This window comes from Apodemus sylvaticus, chromosome 1 (genome assembly GCF_947179515.1).
Source record: "Apodemus sylvaticus chromosome 1, mApoSyl1.1, whole genome shotgun sequence".
Classification (NCBI taxonomy): Eukaryota; Metazoa; Chordata; class Mammalia; order Rodentia; family Muridae; genus Apodemus; species Apodemus sylvaticus.
The window spans coordinates 129526021-129551898 of NC_067472.1; the positions used below are offsets into that span (position 1 = coordinate 129526021).

At 45.9% G+C, this 25878-nt stretch overlaps 2 protein-coding genes across 2 annotated transcripts; one reads left to right on the top strand and one right to left on the bottom strand.

Annotated features, from left to right (window-relative positions):
- Nucleotides 1–7499: 7499 nt before the first annotated feature.
- Nucleotides 7500–16990, bottom strand: Mrps11 (mitochondrial ribosomal protein S11). Its single transcript, XM_052160397.1, has 6 exons — nt 16719–16990; nt 16484–16591; nt 11289–11387; nt 9524–9653; nt 8439–8504; nt 7500–7844 (listed from the first exon to the last, which is right to left on the bottom strand). The coding sequence occupies exons 1-6, from the start codon at nt 16781–16783 to the stop codon at nt 7737–7739; spliced, it is 576 nt and encodes a 191-aa protein (XP_052016357.1). The 5' UTR covers nt 16784–16990; the 3' UTR covers nt 7500–7736.
- A 111-nt stretch (nt 16991–17101) lies between these two features.
- On the top strand, nt 17102–24821 carry Mrpl46 (mitochondrial ribosomal protein L46). Its single transcript, XM_052160404.1, has 4 exons — nt 17102–17359; nt 18572–18758; nt 19549–19722; nt 24329–24821. Exons 1-4 carry the CDS (start codon nt 17138–17140, stop codon nt 24577–24579), a joined length of 834 nt encoding a protein of 277 aa, XP_052016364.1. The 5' UTR covers nt 17102–17137; the 3' UTR covers nt 24580–24821.
- The last annotated feature ends 1057 nt before the right edge of the window (nt 24822–25878 follow it).

Sequence of the window (25878 nt, forward strand, 5' to 3'; positions counted from 1 at the left end):
CCCTGTCTCTCAGCACTCTATACTGCCGCCCCCTTGCTGGCTCTCAGGCAGTGTTTATAGACCAGGCCAAATTCTGTACTCCCCCCCCCCCAGCAGTCTCAACCCCACCATGGAAACTAGCATGCAGATGGTGCTTCTGCTAGCAACCTTTGACACCTCAGTTGGGCTCATAAACCACCTTGAATCTCACAGGGAATAAAACGTCACAGGACAGCTCCCACAGCCCAGAGGAGGGGAGTTATCCACGGGGGTGGGGGGCGCAGGGCTACACCCCAGGAGAAAGGAATCATCCTGTGGGAACCAGACACCCCAAACAAATGGCAGCTGATAGTGTTGTACAAGGATGTTTTCAGAATTGAGAAAATAATGCGTGGAACCACTCCTTGATGAGGCAGGTGTGCGTGTCTCTTGCTCCTTGCTCCAGTTCTTTCTCCACTAAAGTCTAAAGCCATAGGATCCGAGGTGAGGAGGCCACAACATCTGTCCCAACACTGGGAGTAACTGGGACCAGTGGGACCCAGGCACGCAGGAAATATGCCAGACCAGTGGCATGGGTTCCTTCTGGTCTGTGTGGGCTGGTGCCTTCAGCAAAACTTGAGTGCAAACTCCAGTCCCACAACACCCAGAGGAAGCTCCACTCCCAGGCACACAGGATCACAGGATCACAGCATTCCAGCACCCCAGGAGCTTGGTCACACCAGGATCTCAGGGTACCAGAGGCAGCCTGACTCCCAGGAGCTCAGACACACCCAGGATCTCAGTATCACAGGATCCCAGAATTACAGTATCATAGAGACAGCTTGACGCTGAGGAGTTAGGGCACAACCAGGATCATGGGAAGGACAGGATCCAGTCAGATATAGCGAGGGCAGGTAGCACTAAAGATAACCAGATGGCAGGAGGCAAGCATAAGAACATAAGCAACAGAATCCAAGGTTACTTGGCATCATCAGAACCCAATTCTTCCACCATAGCAAGTCCTGGATACCCCATCACACTGGAAAAGCAAGATTTGGGTTTAAAAATCACTTTTCATAATGATGATGAGGACTTTAAGAAGGACATAAATAATTCCCTTAAATAAATACAGGAGAACACAGGTAAACAGCTAGAAGCCCTTTAAGAGGAAACACAAAAATCCCTTAAAGAATTACAGGAAAACACAACCAAACAGAGGAAGAAAATGAACAAAACCATCCAGGATCTAAAAATGGAAGTAGAAACAATAAAGAAATCACAAAGTGAGATAACCCTGGAGATAGAAAACCTTGGAAAGAATTCAGGAGTCATAGATGCAAGCATCAACAACAGAATACAAGAGATAGAAGAAAGAATCTCAGGTGCTGAAGATACTATAGAAAACTTTGACTCAACAGTCAAAGAAAATACAAAATGTGTTAAGCTTGTAACCCAAAACATGCAGGAAATCCAGGACACAATGAGAAGACCAAACCTAAGGATAATAGGGATAGAAGAGAGTGAAGATTCCCAATTTAAAGGGCCAGTAAATATCCTCAACAAAATTATAGAAGAAAACTTCCCTAACCTAAAGAAAGAGATACCCATGAACATACAAGAAGCCTACAGAACTTCAAATAGATTGGACCAGAAAAGAAATTCCTCCCATCACATAATAGTCAAAACACTAAATGCACACAATGCACACAATGCACACACACACACACACACACACACACACACACACACACACACAAAGAAAGAATATTAAAAGCAGTAAGGGAAAAAAGGTCAAGTAACATGCAAAGGCAGGCCTATCAGAATTACACCAGACTTCTTACCAGAGATGATGAAAGCTAGAAGATACTGGGAAGATATCATACAGACCCTAAGAGAACACAGATGCCAGCTCAGGTTACTATACCCAGCAAAACTCTCAAGTACCGTAGATGGAGAATACAAGATATTTTATGACGAAACCAAATCTATACAATATCTTTCCACAAATTCAGTCCTACGTAATAAATGGAAAACGCTGACACAAGGAGGGAAACTATACTCTAGAAAAAGCAAGAAAGAAATCTTTCATCAAACCCACACAAACATAATTCTACCTCTAACAACAAAAGAAGTAATAATCACTTTTCTTTAATATCTCTTAATATGAAAATTAATATTACCAACATATCCTAATCAATTGAAATTCAAAAATATGAAGAATTAGAATGTGTTGACTGTCACCCAGTGGTCTCTCTAATTTGGTAATTGGAGAGATATATCCAATATTGTACAATCCATATGCACTTTCTGCTTGTTCGTACATGACAGTGTCTTGCTGTGTACCACACAATGGTCTTGAAATCATGCTCCTTTTATCTCAGTCTCCCTATAGGTAGGATTGTTTATTTGATGTTTTTACATTATACTATGGTTTTCAGAACAGCTTACATATTTTAAAATTATTTATACAGGCAAAAGAAATATAAATAATTAATTTGGGAGGTTGCTTGTAAGAGAACAACAAAGAGTGAGACTGATATTTATAATTATTGTATCAATTTTGAAGATGACCTTATTAGTTACTCTTTTTCTGAGATGAATGCTTTTTCAAAATCATCATAGCCAATGAACCAGAATCTTACCCTCACCTAATGTCTGTGCCACCCTCCAAGCAGAACCATTGTTCATTAAAACAGTTGATAAATAATTTCATGGATAAACCATCTTAATACACACACCATTTCTTAAATGAATGTAACCTGTTCACCGTGACTGAGTATGATGACAATCACTCAAGTCAAATAGCTTTGACCATAGCAGGAAATCTGTATAAAAATAATTGTGCCTACAATTCATTCCTTGGCGCAGCAGAACTGTCAACTCTTAGCTTAGCTACTATGGAAGTAAAAATCCTTTGGTGATGTGAGGGACACTGAAGTACAACCTTGTTACAATGAACTCCAATGTCTAAAAATTGTTTTTATTTTGGGTTTGTACCACAGCAAGAGCCAAGATTTTAAGCTCTACTAAAAACAAAGCAAGCAAGCAAGCAAACAAACAAGCAAACAAACAAAAAGACTTTATCTTTTCATGTTCATTCAATATCATGACCATAATTTTTATGACTGGTATAAAATATATGTTGTGTTGAATATAATTAAAAAATAGAGCCATAGTTTTCTTGGGTCATGTCTCATAACTGCTTTATTTAAACTCCAGTGACTTTTAGCTCAACTCTGTTTCAAACAAATTATGTATAATAATTTAAAGAGAATGGTTCCCAAAAGCTCATCTGTTTGAATACCTCGTCCTCATGGGGGAGGTGTGTGATGGGGGTGGGCTTGGGGGCTTCTCTCTGTTCTCTCTGCCTGCTGCTCTCAGATCAAGAGCGAGCACTCAGCAATTCCTGCAGCTCTGCCCAGTTAAACACTTTCGCTCAAAGCTGCCTTGCTCATAGCGTTTTGTCATAGCAATAGAAATGTAACTAAGACACCCTGTAATGAATTTACCTGCAACTGAGCCACTAAGACCTGACACTCAAGTTCTTTCCTGGCCACAGCTTTCTAAATTTGTACCTCTCTATCACATCAGTTGAGCTTGTCTATATCCTTGGTGTGACTATAAGGTTCCCCTACCCCACCTTCAGCTTTTCCTCTGATCCCTTGGTAAGCCTTGACCTCCATGCCTCCCTCTCCAGTCTGAATCCCATGACCCTCCCATGACAAAAGTTGTAACAATGAACTGACGACCTCTCACCCCTGCCTTGGCTGTGAATCAGTTTCCAAGTGCATCTGATCCTGACCCTAAGCCATCTGACCCTGAGTGTAGTGCCACTTCTTCCTTAAACCCTCCCTTCTATCTTCTTAAAGGCACCACTCCCATGAATATTGGTAACTTTTATTTCTCCTTCAAGAAACATCTTCATAGTTTAGCTACATGCCTGTCTAGCCCCCTCAGACGCATCCCCAGGAGAACACCATCCACACCAGACATCGGTGCTCCCTACCCCCAGCCCTGGCGACTGTGGAAGAACCCATCAGAGCTCAGTTTGGGAGAGTGGACAGGTTTTGCTTTTGGTAAAAGGAAATTGGGGTGTCCACTTGTGATGGTTAATCTCAGTTGTCAACGTGACACTCTTGGGAAGAGGGAACCTCAAATGAGAAATCTCCACCAATTCGACCTGTAGGAGCATTTTCTTGACTAGTAATTGTTGTAGGAGGGTCTGGACCTCTGTACAAAGTGGCATCCTTAGGCAGGGCAGCCCGGGCTGTGTAACAGAGCTAACTGAACATGAATGTGGGAGGAAGCCACTGGGAAGCCTTCTGGCTCCAGGTTCCAGCCTGCTTGAGTTCCTTCCCTGACTTCCCTCACGGATGGACTATAGCCTGTAAAGTCAATCCTTGTCTCTCCGGGTTGTTGTTGGTCATGGTGTTTATCACAGCAACAGAAAGCAAACCAGAACAGCACTATATCCCTCTGGGGTGATGGTATCCAACCCAGGTACCAAAGCAGCAACCCATCTTTCCAAAGTATGAAAAGAAAGAAAGAAAGAACAAAAGAAAGAAAGAAAGAAAGAAAGAAAGAAAGAAAGAAAGAAAGAAAGAAAGAAAGAAAGAAAGAAAGAAAGAAAATGGTGACATGCATTAGTAACCTACACTTTGGATGCTTCTAAGACAGGAACATCAGGAGTTCAGTGTCATGCTCAGTGAGAAGCAAGTTCAAAGCCAGGCTGGACTTTGTGAGATCCTGTCTCAAAAAAGGCAAAGCAAAGAATTTTTGGGGAGAGGGAAAGGCCTAGAGGGGGAAAGGGATACAGTTACTTATAGTTTGGTTCTCTGTCTGTCTGTCTGAAGTGGGCATGTCAGAGTCAGGTCGTGGGCAGGTGCAATCAGGATATGGTTTCTGGAAAGCCAGAGTGATATTCTACTAGCATCCGGGGACACACTGTTAAGCAGGTTTCCTTTGGCAGGGACTATAGTTTGGTGTGAGGCGATGGCCCTGGCTGAGAGAAACAAAAGCACATCCTCTGTACGGAGAGACAGCGTCCTTTTGTGTGCACAGGAGAGGAAAGGTGTCCCTTACATCACCAGTCCCAAGGCACTGGCTGTAGGAGTCAAACCACACGTGCTAGACATGCCATCATAGAGGGTATCCAAGGCCTGCTGGTAGGACGATGGCAACACCTCTTTCGCCTCTTTTCTTTGTGGGACAATTACGTTCATAGGCCACCGTTCCTCCGGGCAGAGACAGATGCACACAGGGCCTCTGGCAACAGCCCAGTGCCTGAGGAATCAAAAGTTGCCAAGATTGACCAGCTTTCAGTGAGGAAGCCTTTGTTTCTGCTAGGAGGTCGACATTAGCCTTGAGAAACCAAAAGATAATACAGGAAAGAGGATGCTGTCGGCTACTCACAGACTGGAGACGACTGTGCTGACGGTTTGCCACAATAGAGCCTGTTCCTTTCCTAGTGCAGCTTTGGGAACAATGCCCATACAGGGCTGCCTCCTGAGGCTAGGGATGTGCCGGGCATGTACTTCTACACAGTGGGCCTAGTCTAGTTGACAGAACCCTTTTGTGTTTTTGACACTGTGTCTCAGGTAGCCCAAGCTGGCTTTAAACTCACCGTGTATCTGACAATGATATTTCTCCCCCACCTCTTGTGCTTAGATGACAGACATGTGATACACCTCACCCACTTTGAGAAGTAGTGGGGCATGGTGGTTGTCACGTGTGGCTGTTGCTCGCTCTTTCACCATGGGCCCCTCCAGATCCATCCTGAGTTACCAAGGACCACACTACTGTTCTTCAGTTGTCTGTGGGGTTCAGCCGGGTTTACCATGGGCCCCTCCAGATCCATCCTGAGTTACCAAGGACCACACTACTGTCCTTCAGTTGTCTGTGGGGTTCAGCTGGGTTCACCACAGGACCCTCCAGATGCATCCTGAGTTACCAAGGACCACACTACTGTCCTTCAGTTGTCTGTGGGGTTCATCCGGGTTCACCATAGGACCCTCCAGATGCATCCTGAGTTACCAAGGACCACACTACTGTCCTTCAGTTGTCTGTGGGGTTCAGCCTGGAGCATCCCCGCCGCCCTCCCCCAGTGGAGCTACTGGGAGACTGCCTCCTCTTCCCCCTCCAGGCCATGACTTTGGAGATGCCAGTCTGTGACCATTTCTGGGTGGTACCTGCCTCCATGCCTCAGATCCTGTCCAGGCCGTAGATCCTTCACCTGACCTTGGGCTTCGGGTGGAAGTTGCTTCCAGTTCTCACTAGTTTTGATTGCCTGGCACCCTCCCCAGCCCCCACCCAACACACATTTCTTTTATTGACCCTGCCCAATCTTCTGTAGAGAATCTTCACGAAGCTTTTCCCCTGAACCTTTTAACTATTTCTGCTTGAGCCATGAGGTGCTTCAGGCCCTCTCTCCACATGAATAAAGGCTAAACCACAAAGGATGGTTTCAAAAGCTCATTTTTTACAGTTTATTTTCTTTGACAATGTTACTTTATTGTCATCAATAAAGAAACTGCCACCATTTTTACTTTCTCAGCACGTGTCTGTATGTGTGTGTGTGTGTGGCATGGTGACACTGTAATCCTAATACTCAGAAGGTTCAAGGCAGTTTGAGCATTGCTTGGACAGTTTTAGTGGCTTTCACACAAGAAGCCTCCGCGAGTGTCAGTCACTCAGGATACTTCTGAGGTCCTGCGCTAAGGATTAAAAGGCGTACGGGGAGACATTTCCCCATCGTTTCCTCCAAGTTGGTAATCTTGTCCTTTCTCCAGATTCAACACAGCCCCTCCCATCTACCCAAGGGTCCTCACTGCTCTGGTCCTCACTATACCATGCTTGGGAAGGCTCAGGGCTTCATCGGCTCTGTCTGGGAGGAGTGGTACTATGTTGTGGGCATTTCCGTCTAAGTATCTGCTGCTCTCAGCTGAGAGGCTTGGGAAGAAGGTCTCCCCTCCGGTGCTTCTCTCTAGAGTCCTGGCCTCCTCCAGTGGTGCGTGATTGGCTGAGGGGCAGCTTGAGGCTTCTGAGCTGTGTCCAGCTGCCTGCCCCATCTAGGTTCTACACCAGCAGTTCGTAGTGCTTCTGCCCCTCCACCATTCACCCTTCTTCTGGCAAACCCTGTTTTATACAACTCCACCAGCCTACAGCCTACTTTTGAGATACTTTTCTCTTAGATTTGGGAACTGTCAAAGTTCATGGGGTATGAGGGATGAACGCTCCCAGAAAATCTGAACTTGAAAGCTCCCTACACTGCTGGGCTAACTTCAAGCATGCCCACCACCTGTGAGATCTGACAGACTCCTGAGGGCGATGGCAAGAGGCTCTCGCCTCACCTGGGCTGACTGCTCAGTTGTTGGCTGTGACAAGATCTGGCCACCTCAGGTAAGAGGCTATAAAGGCAGAGTGAGAAGAAGGTGTGCAGAGGCCTGCAGCCCACCTTACACTGCAGCCCTTCTGTCCAGGGCACCCCTCTATTCACAATCTTTCAGAAGTCTGTAATACTGGGAATGAAAACTCACAGCTACTACAGAGAATAGTCCTTTATTTTCAGAGCAGGCTGGAGCTGGCCACAGTGGGCCTGCAGTTCCCACTCCCTCATGTCCAAGAGGCTAGCCTCGGCACTTCCAGCTTCAGTGCAAGGAGAGGACTGTTCCAAGGAGGGCTCGAGAACAGCCTGCTCCGGCAGCTTCCACAGTGGGCCTTCTGTAGGATCCACCCGAGTCAAGACCTTAGGTAAGGTCCAAGTGCAGGCTTCCTTCCCATCACAGCCTTCGAGCCTTCCGGGGTCGGCAGCCATTGTGTGGGACAGGGGTGTTGTCTGTGATTGAGATCACTTCCAAACCCCCCATGGTCAGTCCTTTGATGGCAGACTGGAAAGATCAGAAATAGGCAAATGACATGGTCTTCCAAATGATGGCCCAGCGTCTCCAGACAGAGCTCTGAGAAGGATGGAAGCTCACTGCCGATGTCTACGCTTCCAGCCCCGCTGCCTCTACCTTGTGCTTTACAGACTGAGAACAGGTTCTAGCCATGCACTCTGGTAGCTTTACAGGAGCGCTTCCTTCTGGGACACACATACTCACACCCCAACACCTTGTTCTTTTAAAGTCAGGGAGCTATCAATTTCTTAGGGGAAGCTATAGCCCCATTGGTCTCAGAATCCCTCTCAAGGTGCACTGCATTCACTAGTCTGTGCTGAGGATACGCTTGAAATGGTGCCTTAGAGACAACTTTTCCATTCCCAGGGGCTGGCACTCAAGAAGGTAATAAATTAATCCATGACCCAGGCTTGCTCTGTGGGGATTTTCAGCAACAACAGAAAGGAACTTTAAGCAATGCCATGGAAATTCACCAAGGGACATTTCTACTCTCCATACCTGGCTCTAAAGAACACACACACACACACACACACACACACACACACACACACACACACACTGTAGAGAGCCCCTGGTCTTACTTACCCAGCGTCCTGGTCCCATGCCTTTCACTACGACTCTGATGTGGGTCACTCCCTTTCCTGTGGCTTTCTGGAGAGAGGCAGGTAGTCAGTGCCCCTGACACAGTGCTGCAGCCCAGTCTCTGGCTACTGTCTCCAGGAGACACAGATAATGGCAAACAGGGAGGCAGAAGACACAGAAGGAAGCTAAGGACCCCAGTGAAGATGGACAAGGAATGGAGGTGACAGAACTGCACTGCCACCTAATGGACACTTGTAGATATTGCTGCTTTTCCCCCAAATGCTGAGGGGTCAAGGCTATCAAGGCTGGGCCCACTTATAAAGTGGCATTTAGTATCTTTACAGTTAAGCATGTGTCCAGATTGTAAATACAATTCACCATGGTCCTGGAAGATACTCAAAAGCTACCATGCGGAGGTCCCCCAAACACTGGCATGTGCTCTGTCTGGTGGGCGATTACATCATTCTGTACCTCAGTGATCATTACTCACAGCATCAAAGGTTTCCTTGTCTAGCTTTAAAGGTCACAGTGTTCCTTCAGGAAGTAACCTGCTTGTCAGAGTACACACATTTGTGGTCTCTGCTATAGCAGAAAACATGCAGCTCTGGTTCAAGGCCCATCTGGGTTCACATCAGCTGAACTGGCTGCTTGACTTTGACCAATGCCCCAGAATCTGGTTCTCTTGGAAAAGTGGATAATAACTGGCTCCTCTGAAGACGTGGTAATAGTGAAGTGTCTGAAATGGACTTGCTTAATTTGCTTCTAGAAAGATCTATGACACTTCACTTTGGGACCTGTGCTGTAAGACATGCGTCCCGAATAGAATACAATGCACTGGTCTTTAGTGGGAAAAGCACTGGTAACTAAACCTTCAGTACTCTGGTTATTTCTCTGAACATAAACGACATCTTTTTTTCTCCACTGAAGCTGAGAACGTTGGTAACCTTTCTACAAAAGCCTCTTAAAGCAGCTGCAGTGTCGGGGCATCTAACAGGGGTGGGCAAAGACCCCATTGCCTCTGAATCTGGTTTAATGAGACTTCCCCACCGTAAGCCACAGGGAAAGCAAGCCCCGTGGTCAGTACTCACTGCTGCTGCGGCTATGCCTGCCGTCTGCGCGGCGATGCCGGTGCCCTTCTTGGCATTGCGAAAGCCTTCTGTGCCACAGGAGGTGCGGGCCAGGGATGTGTTGGTGGCAGAGACTACCTGGATCTGTGTGCTGGGAGAAAGAGGTGTATAACTCTACCACTGCCCATGAAGGAAGGGAGCTTGCTAGAATCCTTAGGAGCCGCGGTGATAAAGAGGTCACCAGCTCCCTCTGCTATGCTAAAGGCAGATGGGCAAATCACACACTTAGGGGAGTGCCATAGCCAAGAGGGAGAGCATCATGTCACCTGGAGGACCTGTTCCACCTGAAGGAAGCCTTCCTGCGGCGGCATTTACCCTGGATGTCACATCGCTTGGTGTTTTATAAAAATCCACATGCTTTTCATTAGGCAATTGTTAAAATACAAAGTTTCGAGTTTCTTTCACTACAACAACAGAAAGAACAGCCTGTGAGGGATGAGCTTACTGCTTACAGTGCTCCCACATGGTGGAGAGAGAGCCAACTGGTGCTGACTGTTCCCTGACCTCCGCACACTGATGCTCCACTCCCAACAACTGAGTAAAAATGTAATACGGCATTTAAAAAACAGTATATGGAGCTCTGCTCCAACAATGACCAAGCCACCTCGAAATCCAGTGTCTCCTCTAAACCCGTTACATGTCCTCGTCAGTGGACTGTTTTGAAGCAAATTTAATACCTATCATTTCAGAGGTAATCATAAATCCCACAAAGTCATTTATCACTATAATATTATTACAGTAGATAGTTCAAATGCTTGTGACACTCTATTCTCTGACCAAAAATTATTTTAAGTAAATGAAACTTTTTTCAAATGTGCTTGAAAATGGTAAATTAAGACAGACTTTAAGAAAATCCTAAGGTATGTTTTCTGTCTCCCCTTTGGTTATCATCACCCCACTTTCTGCAGAGCTTTCTGGGTGTCCCTGGGAACGGGAAGGGAAGGGGAGCTGTCCAGGAGAGCTGCTGGGTCAGCCCTGAGCAGGGACCACCTGCTTATTAGTCCTGTGACGGCGTTCACTCCTCCCCTGGGGTCTCTTACATTTCGGGCACTGCACAGAAACATTCTCATGCAGGGTGTACTGGAGAAGCACAGACACAACAGAAAGAGAGCTCAGAAGCCATGTCTGCATCCGCTCAAGAGAAGGGAGATGCCGCTGTAGGCTCTGGAGCTCCTGTGTGCTCACTCCAGGACACGATTATCATCTCCAGTGCTGTGCTGCATCTGTGTGGCAGGCAGGCTGTGACCATAGCCTGAGAAGCTGTCACCAGCACCCTATGCTTCTGCAGCTGGGATCCCAACTGCACCCATGGTGTCTTGTGCTAGCACACCACAGCACACAGTAGTCTTTCCTTCACTGCCACAGTTAGCCCTGCTAGGGAAGGGGCAGTGCACAGGGCCTAAGGAACGAAGGCTAAATAAGGGGCTTAGATATGCTGGCTACTCTACAAATAAATCATGTATCTGAACATTGCTTCTCTCACCATTTGCTTCTAATGCAGTCCTTCTGAGTCTTGCATAGGAGTCCCAAGGAAGGCAAAAACCCTTATAATCACACTGTACTATATCTATTTTATATTTTCATGAAACTTAAGTAAGCTTATAAAGAAAGAAGCTGGTTTCCCCAAACAAGATGAAGCTAGCATCTGATACCCCAACTTCTACTCCAAGAAGGCCTGAGGCAGAAGCAGTTCATAGGGGACTCACGCGGGAACCCCTTTCCTTACTTGTTGTAGGTTGCTTTAATGTGTGCAATTGGGACTTCCTCAAATTTCATCCCTGCCCACCGCAGAGAGCTTTCCTGTCCTGGAGCTGGAGGGTAAATGCTGCAATCAGAAGAAACATTTTCTTTAATTTCCCGATTGTTAGTTCCTTAAATCAAAAGAAATACATACATGCTTAAATATAAAATAAAATCGGTTGAGCATGGTGATATACAACTGTTAGCCAAGCAAGGTGGGTGCAGGGTGGAAAGCTGAAATCAAGGCTAGCCAGGGATACACACAGCTTAGGACATACTGTAAGACTGCCCAGCCTCTGTTCTCTGCCACCAAATGAGGCCCCAAACCCCCCTAACAGCCCTTCCCCCAACACACACACTAAATCAAAAAGCACGGACAGACCCCTGGCTCTGAAGAAGGCTCTCTGCACCTGTTACTGTTCAAATCTGCTGGGCACCCTAGTGTTTCAGCGTTGGGAACATGGGCCTTGACAGTGTGCTGGGTTACTGGGTTCCCCTGAGGCTGGAGTCTTCATGCTCAGGTGGAGAACTCAAGTCCAAACAGAAAGAGGGCTAGCACGCACGGAAGCCAGGCCTTAGACCCAGGAGATTGGCCTCGGGGGTCTGTGCTCGTGTACACATGCACACCAAGTACACACGCACACCAAGTGTATACACGCACACCGCTGTCATCCAGCATTTCAGATGGGAGCCCTGCAGCTGTTTCGCTGTTTCATTATGCCTACACACCTAAAGCAGACTCAGACTTGTACCCACACACCCACACTCCATTTCTACTATGCTGAAAACACGCTACCATTCAAGCACCCCCTCCCCGCCCCATCTGCTTCTGTAGGGATATTTTCAAAAGCTCAGCACAGTGCATTGTTTCCCGTGGCACAGTCTTAGTGTGATGCACAGCCTCCATGGGCGGCTGGCCTGTCAGCTTCTGTCTTAAGAAGGAAAGTGTCCCAGTCCTGTAGGTGACGTTCCTGTCTCGGTGACCATCATTTCTCCACGGAGTTTTCCCACCTCTGCTCCGCAAATACAGGTCTAGGTCTGAGTAAAACCAGTACAATGCCCTTTACATAGTGAGGTTTAAACCAGGGGCCCAAGCCACCTAATCTAGGGCATGGCCAAGATCCAGACTTAACTTCCCAGGTTCAGCTGGGCATGGTAGTGCATGCCTGTAACCCCAGCCAGGAGAGCAACCATGAACTTAAGACATGATGACAGAGTTCCTGGCCATCCTGGGCTACATGGCAAGAGCCAATCATAAAACAAACCAAGATTCTCCCAGGTTGAAGGTATACTGAGCTCTTCTGAGGAAGGCTCTGAGGAAGAGACAGAGCTTTCTGGGACTAGTCTTTCTTCCTACTCTAGTGGCAGGGGTGTGGCAAGGCAGTTCATTTGCTAATGGACTGTTTTATTTTGTTTGTTTGTCTACATAGTGGTTGGAACTCACTATGTAGACAAGGCTATCCCCCAATACAGGGACCTACCTGCCTCTGCTGCACTGGGACCAAAGGCGTGTGCCACTTAATTATAAAATCTTTAAAAATGTGAATACAAGCAACTAAGGAACACTGAAAATGGGAGATCCAATACCAAGTGGTCAATCCTGAGGTAATATACATTACAAGTAACATTATACAGGCTGATCAGGTTATATTTATGTAGTTAGGAATATACCTCCTCCAACAATTAAAAAAAAAAGGCTACAAATTTGAGGAGAAACGGGGATATAAGTATTACAAAGAGAAAATGGAAGAGGGGGATGATATACTTATATTTAATTTCAAAAAATTTATTTAAAATGCAAATAAACTGCAAAAACCATAGCTGGCTCAATGTTATCTGGCACTCTTCTAAATAACTACTGATTATTTCAGCCAGATCGCCAAAAAAGCTGGACTTTTGTTTCTAAACCTTGTCTCCTTTAATCAGCTTGTCCTCCCTTGGCTATACACTTCTCGGGGTCCCAGGCAGCCATGATCATTACCGGCAAAGTGTTCCTGCCCCGCCCCCCTTGCTATCTTCAGGGCAGCACTCTGAGGAGCCCATCAGATCGCTGCCACTCCACATACCTCAGGTACTGCTTCTCTCCTCATGGGGACTAAATCCTAGTCTCAAATCCCCTGTCTCTCTTCACATTCTCCTGGCAAAATCCCAGCCCTTGTTAAATCCATCTCTCTAGACAGTTTGAGTCTGTGTAAACATGGCACAGTTGACTGGTCTCTACACCAGGGCTTTTTGACTGACATTTTGGCTGAAACACTTCTGGGGGCGGTTGTCCTGTGAACAGTGGGGTGCTTGGTAGCATCCCTGTCTTTACTTCACTGGTTTCTATTTCCTAACTTATGGCCGCTAGAACTTTTTAGACACTGCTAAGTCCTTTGTGGGAGTGGGAGGAGGGGCAAAAATCTGTCCCGACTAAGACCCAGTGCTTCATTTTAATGAATTTCCAGCATCGAGTAGGCTCTCAAGATGCCTGACAATCATCCTCAGTTCAATTATCTTCCACTCTCCTGGATGCCTCTTCTACATTTCCTTCTGTCTCTGTAAACATCCGAGCCCTTCCTGTTTCCTCAGGGCCAGCTGATGGCCTCTGCAGAGAAATAGAATCAATCAGACTTTCGTACAGCTTCCGCCCCTGAACATCTGTGCCCACGGCCTTTGAGGACTCTCCCGTCCTGAAGCTCCAGCTGCATCATTAGCCTCACAAGGACGCTGCTCTGGCAATGTTCCCACTTCGCTATCAGTCTTTCTCTAGTTCCCAGAAGCAAAACATACGGTCATGTCATAAAGTCCAAACAACAAGAAAAAAATAACCCCCCATTTAAAACCCCAAGTTCCCAAGAGCTTCTCATTCTCCCTTCCAGTCTTCTTAAAGGAATGACAATACTTGTTTATTTTCTTTGAAACCAACTCACTCCAATGAGAAGTTATTTCTGACCTCTCTGTCAGAAAGGCTGTCGTGAAGGTCACCAACATACTGTTAAATCCAATGAGCAATCATGCTATCTGCCCGTCACCCCATCCTGCCCACAATGCCCAATACAGCTTAGTTCCCTACTTTGCTGCGCCACACTAAAAGGAAAATGTTGTCTGGCTTTCTTCCTGTCTTGGGGAGGACTTTTCTTTTGATGGTTCTTTCTCTCCCCAGATATCTGTCTATATGACATCTCTACTCCTACTCTGATGCTAAGTGTCTCAAAGTTTTTCTTTTATTATACATGATTACACAAGGCCTTTTGAAAGCAAGCGTAAAGCACCTTAATCTTAGCCACACAGATCTCAACTGTCACTTTAATATATAACAATTCCATATTTTCAGTTGTTTGGCGCCCAGTTTTGAGCCTTCACACCTCTCCTTTTCTCACATTTTATGTAGCTGGGGGTGGACGGATGCCTGTAATCCCTAAGCACCCAGGAGACTGAGGCAGGAGCATTGCCACACAGGCCAGGCCAGCCTAGGTTGCAGAGCAAGACTCTGTCTCAAAATAAAGTAAAACCAAAGTCCACTGGCTATACCAGTAAAGCTATCACCCTGTTCCGGACAGCATCATTTTTACCTATTTCTACTGCTTTCTAAGTGCTTTCAAGTCTTCTCAGCTTCCATTCTTGCTTCCTATGGCTTTACGTCAACACGGTGGCTACAGACCCTCTAAAGAGGAAGGCTGAGGCTGGGGTATGCTCCAGCAATCCAGGCATCCAGGAGGCCAAGGCAGGAGGACTATGAATCTGAGGGTAGCCTGGGCTACACAGCAAGGTCATCCTAAAAATGAATGAATGAATGAATGAATGAAATGGCATCAACTCTTCCCAGAACTGACAGGATATGGCCATGCTTGATTGCCTGCTTGCTGAGAGGGCCTTTAGTGTTGAGCAGAGATGTAACCCCAACAATCCCAGTCGTGTCTGGGATTGCCAAATGACTGACTGACTACAACAGTCTTGGTTCAAATTCCATCAGCAGCTCCTCAATGCCTGAGGTGGCAAAGTATAAAAGCTCCAGGAGACAGGAAGTCCTTCACCACTTGGACCCTTCTAGAGCAATGGTTCTCAGTGTTCTTAATCCTGAGACCCTTTAATACAGTTCCTCATGTTGTGGTGATCCCCAGCCATAAAATTGTTTTCGTGGCTACTTCACAACTCTAATTTTGCTACCGTTATGTAAATATGTGTTTTTCCAATGGTCTTAGGTGACCCCTCCAAAGAGATTGCAACTACAGGTTCCAAAACACCTTTCTAAAGGCAACAAATACCAATTCTCTCTGACAGCCTGCCTGTCCACAGATGTTACCCTTGCCTGTAACGATCACACTGATCTTGTCCAGCTGAGATCCTAGTCACTTCCACGCTCCACTGTACTTAGTATTGCCTGACTTCCTCAAGAGTGCCTTACTCTCTTAAATGTCCAGCCAATTCTTACCTCTATTATTCGGCTGAGCAGGTTATGATGAAAACATTTGCCTATGTGTTGTCTTTGCAAGACTATGTACTATTTCTGGGGGAGAAATAACCTACATTTCCAGTACTTATCATGGTACTCAACAGACAGTAGGTTTTTGTAGCTTTTAAACAGATGTGAAGGTAAGTGAATGTATATAGAGCCAGCATATGAAGGCTTTTTTGTTTTTGTTTTTTTTGAGACAGGGTTTCTCTGTGTAGCTTTGGCTGTCCTGGAACTCATTCTGAAGACCAGGCTGGCCTCAAACTCAGAAATCAGCCTGCCTCTGCCTCCCAAGTGCTGGGATTAAAGGCGTGCACCACCACTGCCCGGCATGAAGTATTAATACTAGTATGAAGCTGCAGGATGCCAGTTCCCAGGACTAGGCACAAACTAAGAAAGGTCCAATCTACGATGTGTAGTTAGTGTAATCCTTCAAGACATTCTGTGTTGGAGGCAGAGGAAGTTGCAGGTTGGACCTAAAGTCTATCTCACAAAGAAAAGAAAGCTGGTATTTATATACATTGAATACTTAGCTAACAGTTGCTAACTGAACAGCCATGTAATGCCACAGCTCATTCCTCTATCTTCACCAACAACCCCTGTAAGCATTATCTCCACTTTTAGAGCGCTAATTTGTACAATGGCAAATGACAACCAGGAATTAACTTTTTCTATGATTCTGGACGGTGATCGGCAGAAGTCACAGGATGCGACTTTCCAGTGGGCTGGATCCACTTAACCCTCACCTGAAGCGACTAGGAGCCGCTTCCTTTTCAGTGTTCTGCCTGGCAGCTGAGTCTTCTAACCTCGGGGCTCCGGTGTGGATGTTCTTAACTGGGGCAATGGCCACACGCCTGCAAAAAAGGAGAGTCCGGTGAGGGACTGGATTAACGGTGTTTTGGGGGTTCAAGTGGCACACAGGACTGGAAGGCAGGCGAGCAGGCTCGAAATCGGCAGTGGGCTCGAAAGCGCAATGCTTACCTGGTCATCCCAGGTCCAGTCCAGGACCGCAGGAGCCACGACCCAGAGTTTCTTACAACCTGCATGACTGAATTGACCCTCGTCCCTCCCGTCCACGGCGCCCTGGTGTAGCTGGAGCCCGCACCATGTGCATCTGTGGGGGTGCTCACATAAGGGAAATCACTTGATTGCTCTTCAGTAGTCCTGTAAGTATTTTTCTTTAAATTTAAATGCTCTATAAAACTTTTTCTTTTTTTGGTATGGGAATCTTTCCCCTTTCTAGTGGTCTAACACTAGGATTTCACCTGCCTCTCCCAAAAGGGAATGGTTCGTTCTATTTGGTAAACCTGCCCCTTCGCTGGCTCGCGTTGCCTCATGGGAACCTGGGATTGGCTGAGGGCTCTGCCGGGCGCCGCGGTACCTTGTGGGAAGACAGAAAGATGGCGGCGCCCATAGGTCGGGCACTTTTAGGGGTGGCTAGAGGTTGGCGGCAGCTTGACAGGTTCTGGGCATGTAGCTTTCGTGGTCTGTCCCTTGAGGCTGTGCCATCAAGCAACCGGTCTCCATGGCGCTTGTCGGGTGCCTTGTGTTTGCAGCGGCCACCGCTGATCACCAAGCCACTCACCCCATTGCAGGAAGAGATGGCGGGTCTATTACAGCAGGTAAGGCAAGCACGGGCTTCGCAGTGTGTTGGAGGGAAGCCGCAGTACTGTGGTGACTGGTACTTTGTGTGACTTTGAGGAAATCATTTCACTTCTCGATCTTTAGTGAAAACTACAAGATGAAGTTACTGTACTGAGTTGGGTTAGTGTATAGAAGGTGTTCAAAGAGTCTAATTGGCTTGTTTTCGCTTGAACATTCAGTGTGGATAGGTTCCTTCTTGTTCATTCAATACCGTAGGCATCCAGTGGTGAACAAGAATCACGCTCTGTAACTAGGAGCTCTCAGACTACAGGGAAGTCTTTGTGATGTTAGGAAGAAAGTCGTGGAGACAGTGAGCACATCCTTAATATGCACGTGGTAAAGTTCACTTTGCTTTACCTCAGGCAGCAATTTCTGTGAAAGACAAGTGAGGAAACAGGCAAAAACCCCAAATGTAGTTGCTGCCAAGCTGTTAAGTCTCAGTAGATAGTGGTGGAAGGTCTTACATATCCCTAGACTCCAAAAGGCTTTTGTCTTGGGGAATACTAATGGAAACTCCCTTTAGTACTTTTTTGCTCAATTTATTAACTCGCTTGACCATTTTTAAGTAGTCCTTTTAAAAACCATATAGGTATCTGTAGCTAATATTGTGCATCTGTATGTAAGGTGATAGGCAGTTGTGGCTATGACAGGTGCATAGCCCTGGTTCTCAGAGAGTTTCCAGTATTGGAATTAGGGGTACAGTCAGTAGTAACCAGTCATGTGGCTAATTACAGACTTTGGTAAGGGCTATTAAGGAAAACACCGTACTAGAATAGTTTTACATAGAACCACATAGGTTTTGAGTTTCGTGAGGACTGTCCAGGAATGTCTTTCTGAGAAAGTAGAATTTAAGTTGAAATCAGAAGGATGAATAGAGATCTTGAAGAAATGGCATGAGGAGAGAGTCTGGAAGGGATGTTGTAAAGTCTTTAAGGCAGGAGAGGTCTTGAATAGATGCTGGTCAGAGACTAATAGACCTAGGGTGTGGGAAGTGGGTCCACAATGCCCTCTGTTCTTCCTGATAGTTTGATCTCTAACTGCCTGCTTACAGTCCAGTGGGCTTTTTTTTTTTTTTAATCTGTATAGTGTTTGATTATATTTCTGAGTGTATTAAGAGTTGTAGCTTTGAGTCTGTCAAGGGCATGGTAGCTTTGTTTTTTCCTTCTTTCTTTTCCTTTTACATTTCCCAGGTAGAGGTAGAGAGAAGTCTGTATTCAGACCACGAGCTCCGTGCTCTGGATGAAGCTCAGCGACTGGCAAAAAAGAAAGCTGACCTTTATGACGAAGAACAAGACCAGGGCATTATGCTCGCACAGGACTTAGAAGATATGTGGGAGCAGGCATTCCTACAGTTCAAACCTGGAGCTCGAGAAACAGGTTTGTGACCTCCTGGGTCGACTACAAGGGAGGGAGAGAAGGGTATTCTCACTTCCAAATGAAGGACAGTTGCCTGGCTTCTGCTTTGCATTTTAATAGCAAGAAGTTTCAAGTAACAAAACAGCTTTCAGGAAATTAGCACCCGCCCCCCCTTCCCCCACCATTCCTCATATCTCCCTAACACGGTTTTTTTAAAAAAGGCTTATGCTATTTCCAGTGGGAGTGAAGAGTTTTCTGTTAAAACTTGAGGTTGTCTCTGGATTAGAGAGTGGGAGGAATTAAGCTTTTCTCCTCTATTCCTGTTTTATTAGAAGTCTCTCTGAAAGCAGGGTTGAGTGCTATTGTCCTTGTTTCGAGGGGGATGACTAAAGAACAGGGATGATAGGTGTTAGTTAGATTGGTGATAGCGTTAAGTCCAGTGGAGCAGGGGTTTTTTGTTTTTGTGTTTTAACTGTGTGCATGCATTGCTGAGGTCTGAGCTTGAGCCTTTTGCTTGCAAGGGAAATGCGCTGCCTCTGAGCTAGATTCCAGCTCTTATGTTTGAATTTTTACAGGCATTGCTTCTTATCTAAAGGTTTCAAGTATACTTTGCTTTTGAGAGGACTTTATTTCTGGTTCTGATTCTTAGCTTTCATTTTGCGTCAGGGTTATACTTTGGCATTAAGTTCTTAGAGGACAGGGTTTCCAGTAGTCCTAATGGAAAACTCTAAAACTCAAAATCCTAGGGTTTAGTAGGTCACAGTCCTTTATTTTTTATTTTTCTCTCTTCTCTGGTCATCCCTTTTTGTAGAAGCTGATAAAAAAAATGACAGAACCTCGTTGCATCGAAAGCTAGACAGAAACCTTGTCCTCTTAGTCAAAGAGAAACTTGGAGACCAAGATTTTTGGATGCTTCCTCAAGTGGAGTGGCAGCCTGGGGAAACCCTTCGAGGGACAGCTGAGCGAATCCTGGCCACACTCTCAGGTGACTTCTTTACCTTCAGAATCCCTCCAGATTCATGTCAGGTTGACTGAGATTGGACATAGGACAGAGAGTAGGAAGTTTAATGGATACTGATAAAATTCAGGCAAGAGGCTGGGTGTGAAGCACACTTCTGTGATTCTAGCACTAGGGAGGCAGAGGTGTCAGGGGTGTGTCTCTGAGAGTTCACTACTAGCCTGGTCTATATAATGAGCTCAAGGGCAGCCAGACCTACATAGTAAGACCCTGTCTCAAAAAGCCAAAAAGCAACCAAACAAAAATTATGACAACGATTTTCCTTAGAATGAGTGAGTGTTTTTATCTTACTATATTGAGATTTTGGTACGATGAACATAATTCTTAGCCCTGCCTTCCTCTCTTCATTCTTTTTCCTTTCCTCCTTTTCTCTCTTCTCTTCTCTTCTCTTCTCTCCTCTCCTCTCCTCTCCTCTCCTCTCCTCTCCCCTCCCCTCCCCTCCCCTCCCCTCCCCTCCCCTCCCCTCCCCTCCCCTCCCCTCCCCTCCCCTTCTTTTCATGGCCAGGGTGGCCGTGGACTTGCTGTGGATGTACCTAAGGATGACCTTGACCTTCTGATCCCCCTGCCCGAGTGTTGGGATTATATGCTTGAGCCACAGTCCTATGCAGAACTGAGGACTGGGCCCAGAGCCTCGAGTAGGTTAGGCGAACACTGTACCAGCTGAGGTACAGCCCCCGCACCAAGGGGAGGGGCCTTAGTTGGCAAGTTCACACCTGTGCTGGGAGGAGAACTTCTAGTTCATTGTTCTAGTTCTAGTTCATCACTTAGCTACAGTCGCATTAATCAGAATTCTTACATTCAAGAAATTTAAGTTTTGCTTTTCAGTACTAGAGATGGAGCTAACGGCCTTGTAATTGGTAGGCAAGCACACTACCACTGACCTATATTCCTAGCACTGCTGCTTGGTACCATAGGTTATCCATCGACTCAACTAGAATCGCCGACATTACCCCTGATGTCATTCTGACGAGTGCATCTTTGGGCATTACTGGTGTGTTCTAAATCATCCGGTCTTATTTTCACAGCTTTAGCTGTGATGCCCTTCACTTCTCACTAGACTATAGTATCATTAATGTGAGGGGCCAGATAGTTCTTTGTGAGAGACTCGTCCGTGTAACGGTGTTTAGCAACTTCATCCCCTACTCACAAGTTGCTAGTAGCAGTATTTTGTTTCCTACCCTATCACCAGTGTGACAGCCAAGAAATGTCTCTCCATATTGCCACAGAGCAAAATTAGTATGGTTGAGAAACACTATACTGAAAATGCAAAAGACAGTTCCACCTCAATTTTGTTTTATATCCCCAGTGCTGCTGGCATATGGTTTCTGCATAAAAATCCCTTGTCACTTCTTTGCGTAGAATTTTTAACTGTTGTCCATAGACACACGAGTACCCACTCATAGCCTACAGTTTTTATCCTGCTCGCAATCTCAGCAGCTCTTAGTGAGTTAATAATCCGATTTCTAACCGAGGAGAGCCCTTGTGTTCCTTGAGTTAGTGGATTTGCAAGCATCTCTGCTTTGTGGCATGCAGGTCCATTTAGGAAGAGTGCCATCTCCAAGTGAAGTGCTCTTTATCCCAGGCTCCTGCATGTGCAGGCAGTTTATGCAGGAAACGGTTCGGTGGCTGCCATTTTCCAGGCATATCTGGCAATGGGTGACAGTGATGAGTTGGGCCCTAGGCCTGCTCTATGGTTGCTCCTGCCGTCGTGGGGAATATGTTTTTTCACCTACACCGTTGTGCCATAATGGTTTATTTACACATTTTGTTCTAGCTAGAATTCTGAGTTTCCCGAAGGTCAGGAATCTTCTCTTCTTCAGTAGTACCTGACATGTTGGTTCAACACATTTCTGGTGTTGAGAAAGTGGATTTGGTAGTAGTATAAGCACACGGCCACTTGATTGGCTGTGCCGGGATAAGAGCTCCTAGGAGATGTCAAACGCTTGTCTGCCCCTTGAGCCTTTCTCACCAGGGTCTTTAGTCTAAAGGAGAGGACTATAGCTATATTGCTTCTGTCCATCACTTAGCTGTCACATGTCACATAGGCATTGGCAGTTGTGGTTTTGGGTGCACGTTCTCAGGTTCCCTCACACAAGCATGGTGACGAGTGCTGCTCAGCTCTGCCTTTTGTCTGCCTGTGGAAAGGGGCTCTGTCTTGGTACATGGTTCCTTTTAGTATTCCCACTGAATAAATGCCTAAAGAAATAAAGGGTACCAAATAGGTACATTTATATTTATTAAATACGTAAAATATAAATTGATGGTAAATGAGTTTATTACAAAATTAGTAAAGTAGCAAATTTAAAATGGAACAGCAAAGAAGACTTTTCACAATAAATATTTAAGAAAAGCAAAAGTACATTCTGCCTCCACTGGCTCCCCGCTTCTGCAACATGGAATTTCAGGAGGTGGAGTCACCGTGTCAAAGGTGTGCATGTGCATGGAGGAGGTGAGCATCTGGGAGCTAAGCCTGTCTGACTCCCAGTGCGTGGTGATGGGAGCCGTTCCTGTGGAGCCTGCTTGCCTGGACCTCACCAGTGTAGGAAATAGTCCTTATTTTAGTTTACACCTGTGACAGCAGTAGAAATAATCTCTCTTGAATTAGTGTGTGATGTTTGCCTCTTTGCTATTGAGACCAACCATCTTTTCATATGCTCATCATATTTCTTAGATCTTTGAACTGTCTGCTTAGACCCCTCATTCCTGTTTGTAGTGAAATGTTTTTTTAACTTGATGATATTTTAATCAGTGTTTTCCGGATTATAGAAAAATTATATACCTCATTTACTTAAGTTTGGAGAGTGCAGGAAAATATAAAGAAGTATGACAGAATAATCCTACTGCTTCTCATGCCTGCCCAGATGCTTGCTGCAGTATGTGAACATGCTTTGTATGTAAATTCATCTGGTGCTAGTACTGTTTTGTTAGGTTGAGAACATCAGTTCATGCATATGTTTAATGACACTAGCCTCTAGTAAGTGCGGCACGAGAAGTGCTTTCTCCTTCTCCGAGGGCATGCTCACTGACAGTGCTTTTCCTTGCAGTCTTTTAGAAATGATCTTTACATGTACAAGCTCATAAAGATTCTTTGTTTAAAAAAAATTAAATTGCTTTTATTTGTGCGTGTGCACGTGTGTGTATGAGTGGTCACACGCATGCTATGCATGGAGTGTAAGGTCAGAGAACAATCCATGTGGATTGGTTTTCTCAGCCATGTGGGTCCTGGTGATCTTACTCAGGTCAGCAGGCTTGGTGGTGAATACCTATACCCTGGGTCATCTCCCAAGTCCTGACTTCCATTTATTTTGAACTAGAATCTCACTGTGTAACCCAGGCTGGCCCAGAACTCACCACGTAGTCCAGTTTGCCCTTGAGTTTGCAGCTCTCTTGGCTCAGTCTCCAGAGTGCAGAAGAAGAGAGGCATTGCCCCAAGCCTGGCTCCCAGTGCTTCTTGATACTGTAAGATATCTTCCTTCCTTAAGTGTGCTGAAAGTGCTTTTCTGAGTCTTTTTGTTCTTTGAGACAGGATCTCATGTAGTCCAGGCTGGCTTTGAACTGACTGCATAGCTAACGATGACCTTGAACTGCTGATTCTTCTATCTCTACCTGCCAAGTATATGTGTGTGTGTGTCTGTCTGTGTGTGTGTGTGTGTGTGTGTGTTTCTCTGAAAGATTTGAATTTTCTGTGAGCAAACATAATTGTTTTTTCTAACTTAATGTCTTGTTTGGTAGACTGGCCCCTTTTGATATGCAAAATATCATATATTCTTCTAATACTCTTTTTTTTTTACTGAAAAATTTGAAAATGCATCATAATTCAGAAACTACAAATTGTTCATGAAAGCATCATCTGAAGTGAACAAACTTGTATGAAAATGAAGTTTCTTTCAAGTGTTTATCCCATGGTATCAGTCACAGTGTGAGGACTGAGAGGTGGGCTCCAACTCTGCTCTTTTGTTTAGCTGACTGTTCTTCAGGAGACATTTAGTAATCCTGCATTTTGCAGTCTTTGAAATGCTAGAGTGGGGTTATTAACTCTTTCTTGATTGCATACTGCAGAGATCAGATCTGACTTGGGTGTGCCTCTGTGTGCCTTTGATCCTAGTATTAGAGATGCTGAAGCAGGGAGATCACCACTTTGAAGCCAGCCTGGGCTACATAGAGGGTTCTGAGCTATCCCAAGTTACAAAGTAAAACTTTCAGAAGCTCCCTCATGCCCACTCCCCTAAAGGTCAGATTGGAGACCCTTCAGAGGTGAAGAGCTTTGATCCACCGATACCACGTTTCTCAGTCCTGTCTCAACAGTGGATGACAGGGCTGAACATGGAGGCCACCAGCCAGGGCTCCCAGGTAATCTTAACTGCACTATGAGCGTCCAGGCCCACAGCGGCAGCCTGACGCCTAGGCTAGAGAGCATCTGACTTGAGAGGGAGGTGCCTCTTTCAGCGCTGCCACACTCAACTGGATCACCTTTAGCTCTGTTAGAAGTGGCTTTTCTGAGCCTCCTGTGATTTGGGTGAAGCAGCAGCAGATGGCTGTACCCTAATCTTCCAATTCTTTCTTTTCTCTTCAGAAAACAACATGGAAGCCAAGTTCCTGGGGAATGCACCATGCGGCCACTACAAGTTCAAGTTCCCCAAGGCAATTCGGACAGAGAGTGACCTTGGAGTCAAAGTCTTCTTCTTCAAAGCTCTGCTGCTTAGCGGAGACTTCGTGCAGGCTGGGAAAAAGGGCCGCCATGTGTGGGCCAGCAAGGAAGAGCTGGGTGACTATCTGCAGCCCAAGTACCTGGCTCAGGTCAGGCGGTTTCTCCTGGACCTCTGATGGACACAGCTGCCTGTGATGTTGCTCACACAGGTCAGATGCAGGAGCTCAGGAGCAGTGTGGATGGACCATCCCAGGGCTGCCAGGCAGCAAACACAACTCCGAGAACTGAATGTGTCTGTCATTGGGTTGAATTTTGATTTGTCCTTGGAGTACAACTGGCTTCACTCAATGAAGAGGGGCCAGGAATGACAGGACAGATTATTTCTCTATAGCAAGTAAAAGCATTATGTTACAGTGAATTAATAGACCTATTGGGCCCAGGAAAAAAAGAAATGGATTGACCTATGTAAATACATACATACATACATACATACATACATACATACATACATCTGTTTTCCATTTGATAGGAAGGAAATATCTTCTTCCTCTCTCCTACCTTCATGAGCTTCCATTTTGGAAGTTTTATATTTAGGACATTAGTCACTTCTTAACTGTTTAGCAATGGTCATCTGAAGTAAGTTTGGCTTGCCTCCAGCCTACCAGTGGAAGAGTCCCAAATGCCCAGCCTGTGAAGCACATTGAGTCGTGGGAACAGGGAGAATGCTGTCTCATTGCCTCTGGGGTTGGGGCTTTGGCTGACGTGTGAGTGTGGTATTCGGGTCAGACTCATCCCCAGAAGCTGGCATTCAGATAAACACTTGCCTCAGAGTCCACAGTGCAGGTGATTCCAGTGCAGCAGTCTGTTGAGACTGCTCAGACACTAGCAGACCCATCACTGCCTGCTTTCCTCTCACGCAGACTTCTGGGTAAACTGCCCAGTCCTTCTGTGTAAGCGTGTGATGTGGGGTCTCTGTTTCCACACCAGATGGTACCTGCTGTTCTTGCACAGGGTCAGGGAATTTGATGCTTTTTTGTTTTTGTTTTTGTTTTTGTTTTTTAATCAAGACTGAGTTCCTAATCCTAATCCTGTTGGCTCTCTCTTTGCCCTTTACCTTCTGCATGGCTTCTCTGATAACTGATGTCCCGTGTGAGAGGCTGGCTCATTAGGAGCAGGTAGCAGTGTTTTAGAATGGCCACAGCCATTCAAGGTGCACTTTCTGGATTCTGGAGTGTGTTGTGTCTGTGAACTGCTCTACCTGCTGTTAGGGCAATGGGTATCCCTAACCTGGAAGGCAGGGGCTCCGGGCTATTTTTGTATACGTGCAGAAGATCCTGTTAGTGTCTCTGCATTTATTTTTCTTTACCGCAGGCCCGGGGATCCAGCCTAGGTCTTTACACATGTCGGGCAAGCGTTCCACGCTGCCACACGCTCAGTTTATAGCAGTGCCTCTCGTGGTCAATGGCATGTATGTA

What these genes read in the sequence shown, in the direction of transcription:
- Mrps11 (XM_052160397.1), bottom strand. Translation starts at nt 16,783, where the DNA reads ATGCAGGTTGTAAGAAACTCTGGGTCGTGGCTCCTGCGGTCCTGGACT. An exon ending in ATTAAAGCAACCTACAACAA is followed by an intron (nt 9,654 to 11,288) that starts GTAAGGAAAGGG and finishes TCTTTCTCCCAG; the next exon opens with CACACAGATCCAGGTAGTCT. An exon ending in CAGGCATAGCCGCAGCAGCA is followed by an intron (nt 8,505 to 9,523) that starts GTGAGTACTGAC and finishes GCCTCTCTCCAG; the next exon opens with AAAGCCACAGGAAAGGGAGT.
- Mrpl46 (XM_052160404.1), top strand. Translation starts at nt 17,138, where the DNA reads ATGGCGGCGCCCATAGGTCGGGCACTTTTAGGGGTGGCTAGAGGTTGG. An exon ending in ACCTGGAGCTCGAGAAACAG is followed by an intron (nt 18,759 to 19,548) that starts GTTTGTGACCTC and finishes CCCTTTTTGTAG; the next exon opens with AAGCTGATAAAAAAAATGAC. An exon ending in AATCCTGGCCACACTCTCAG is followed by an intron (nt 19,723 to 24,328) that starts GTGACTTCTTTA and finishes TTTTCTCTTCAG; the next exon opens with AAAACAACATGGAAGCCAAG.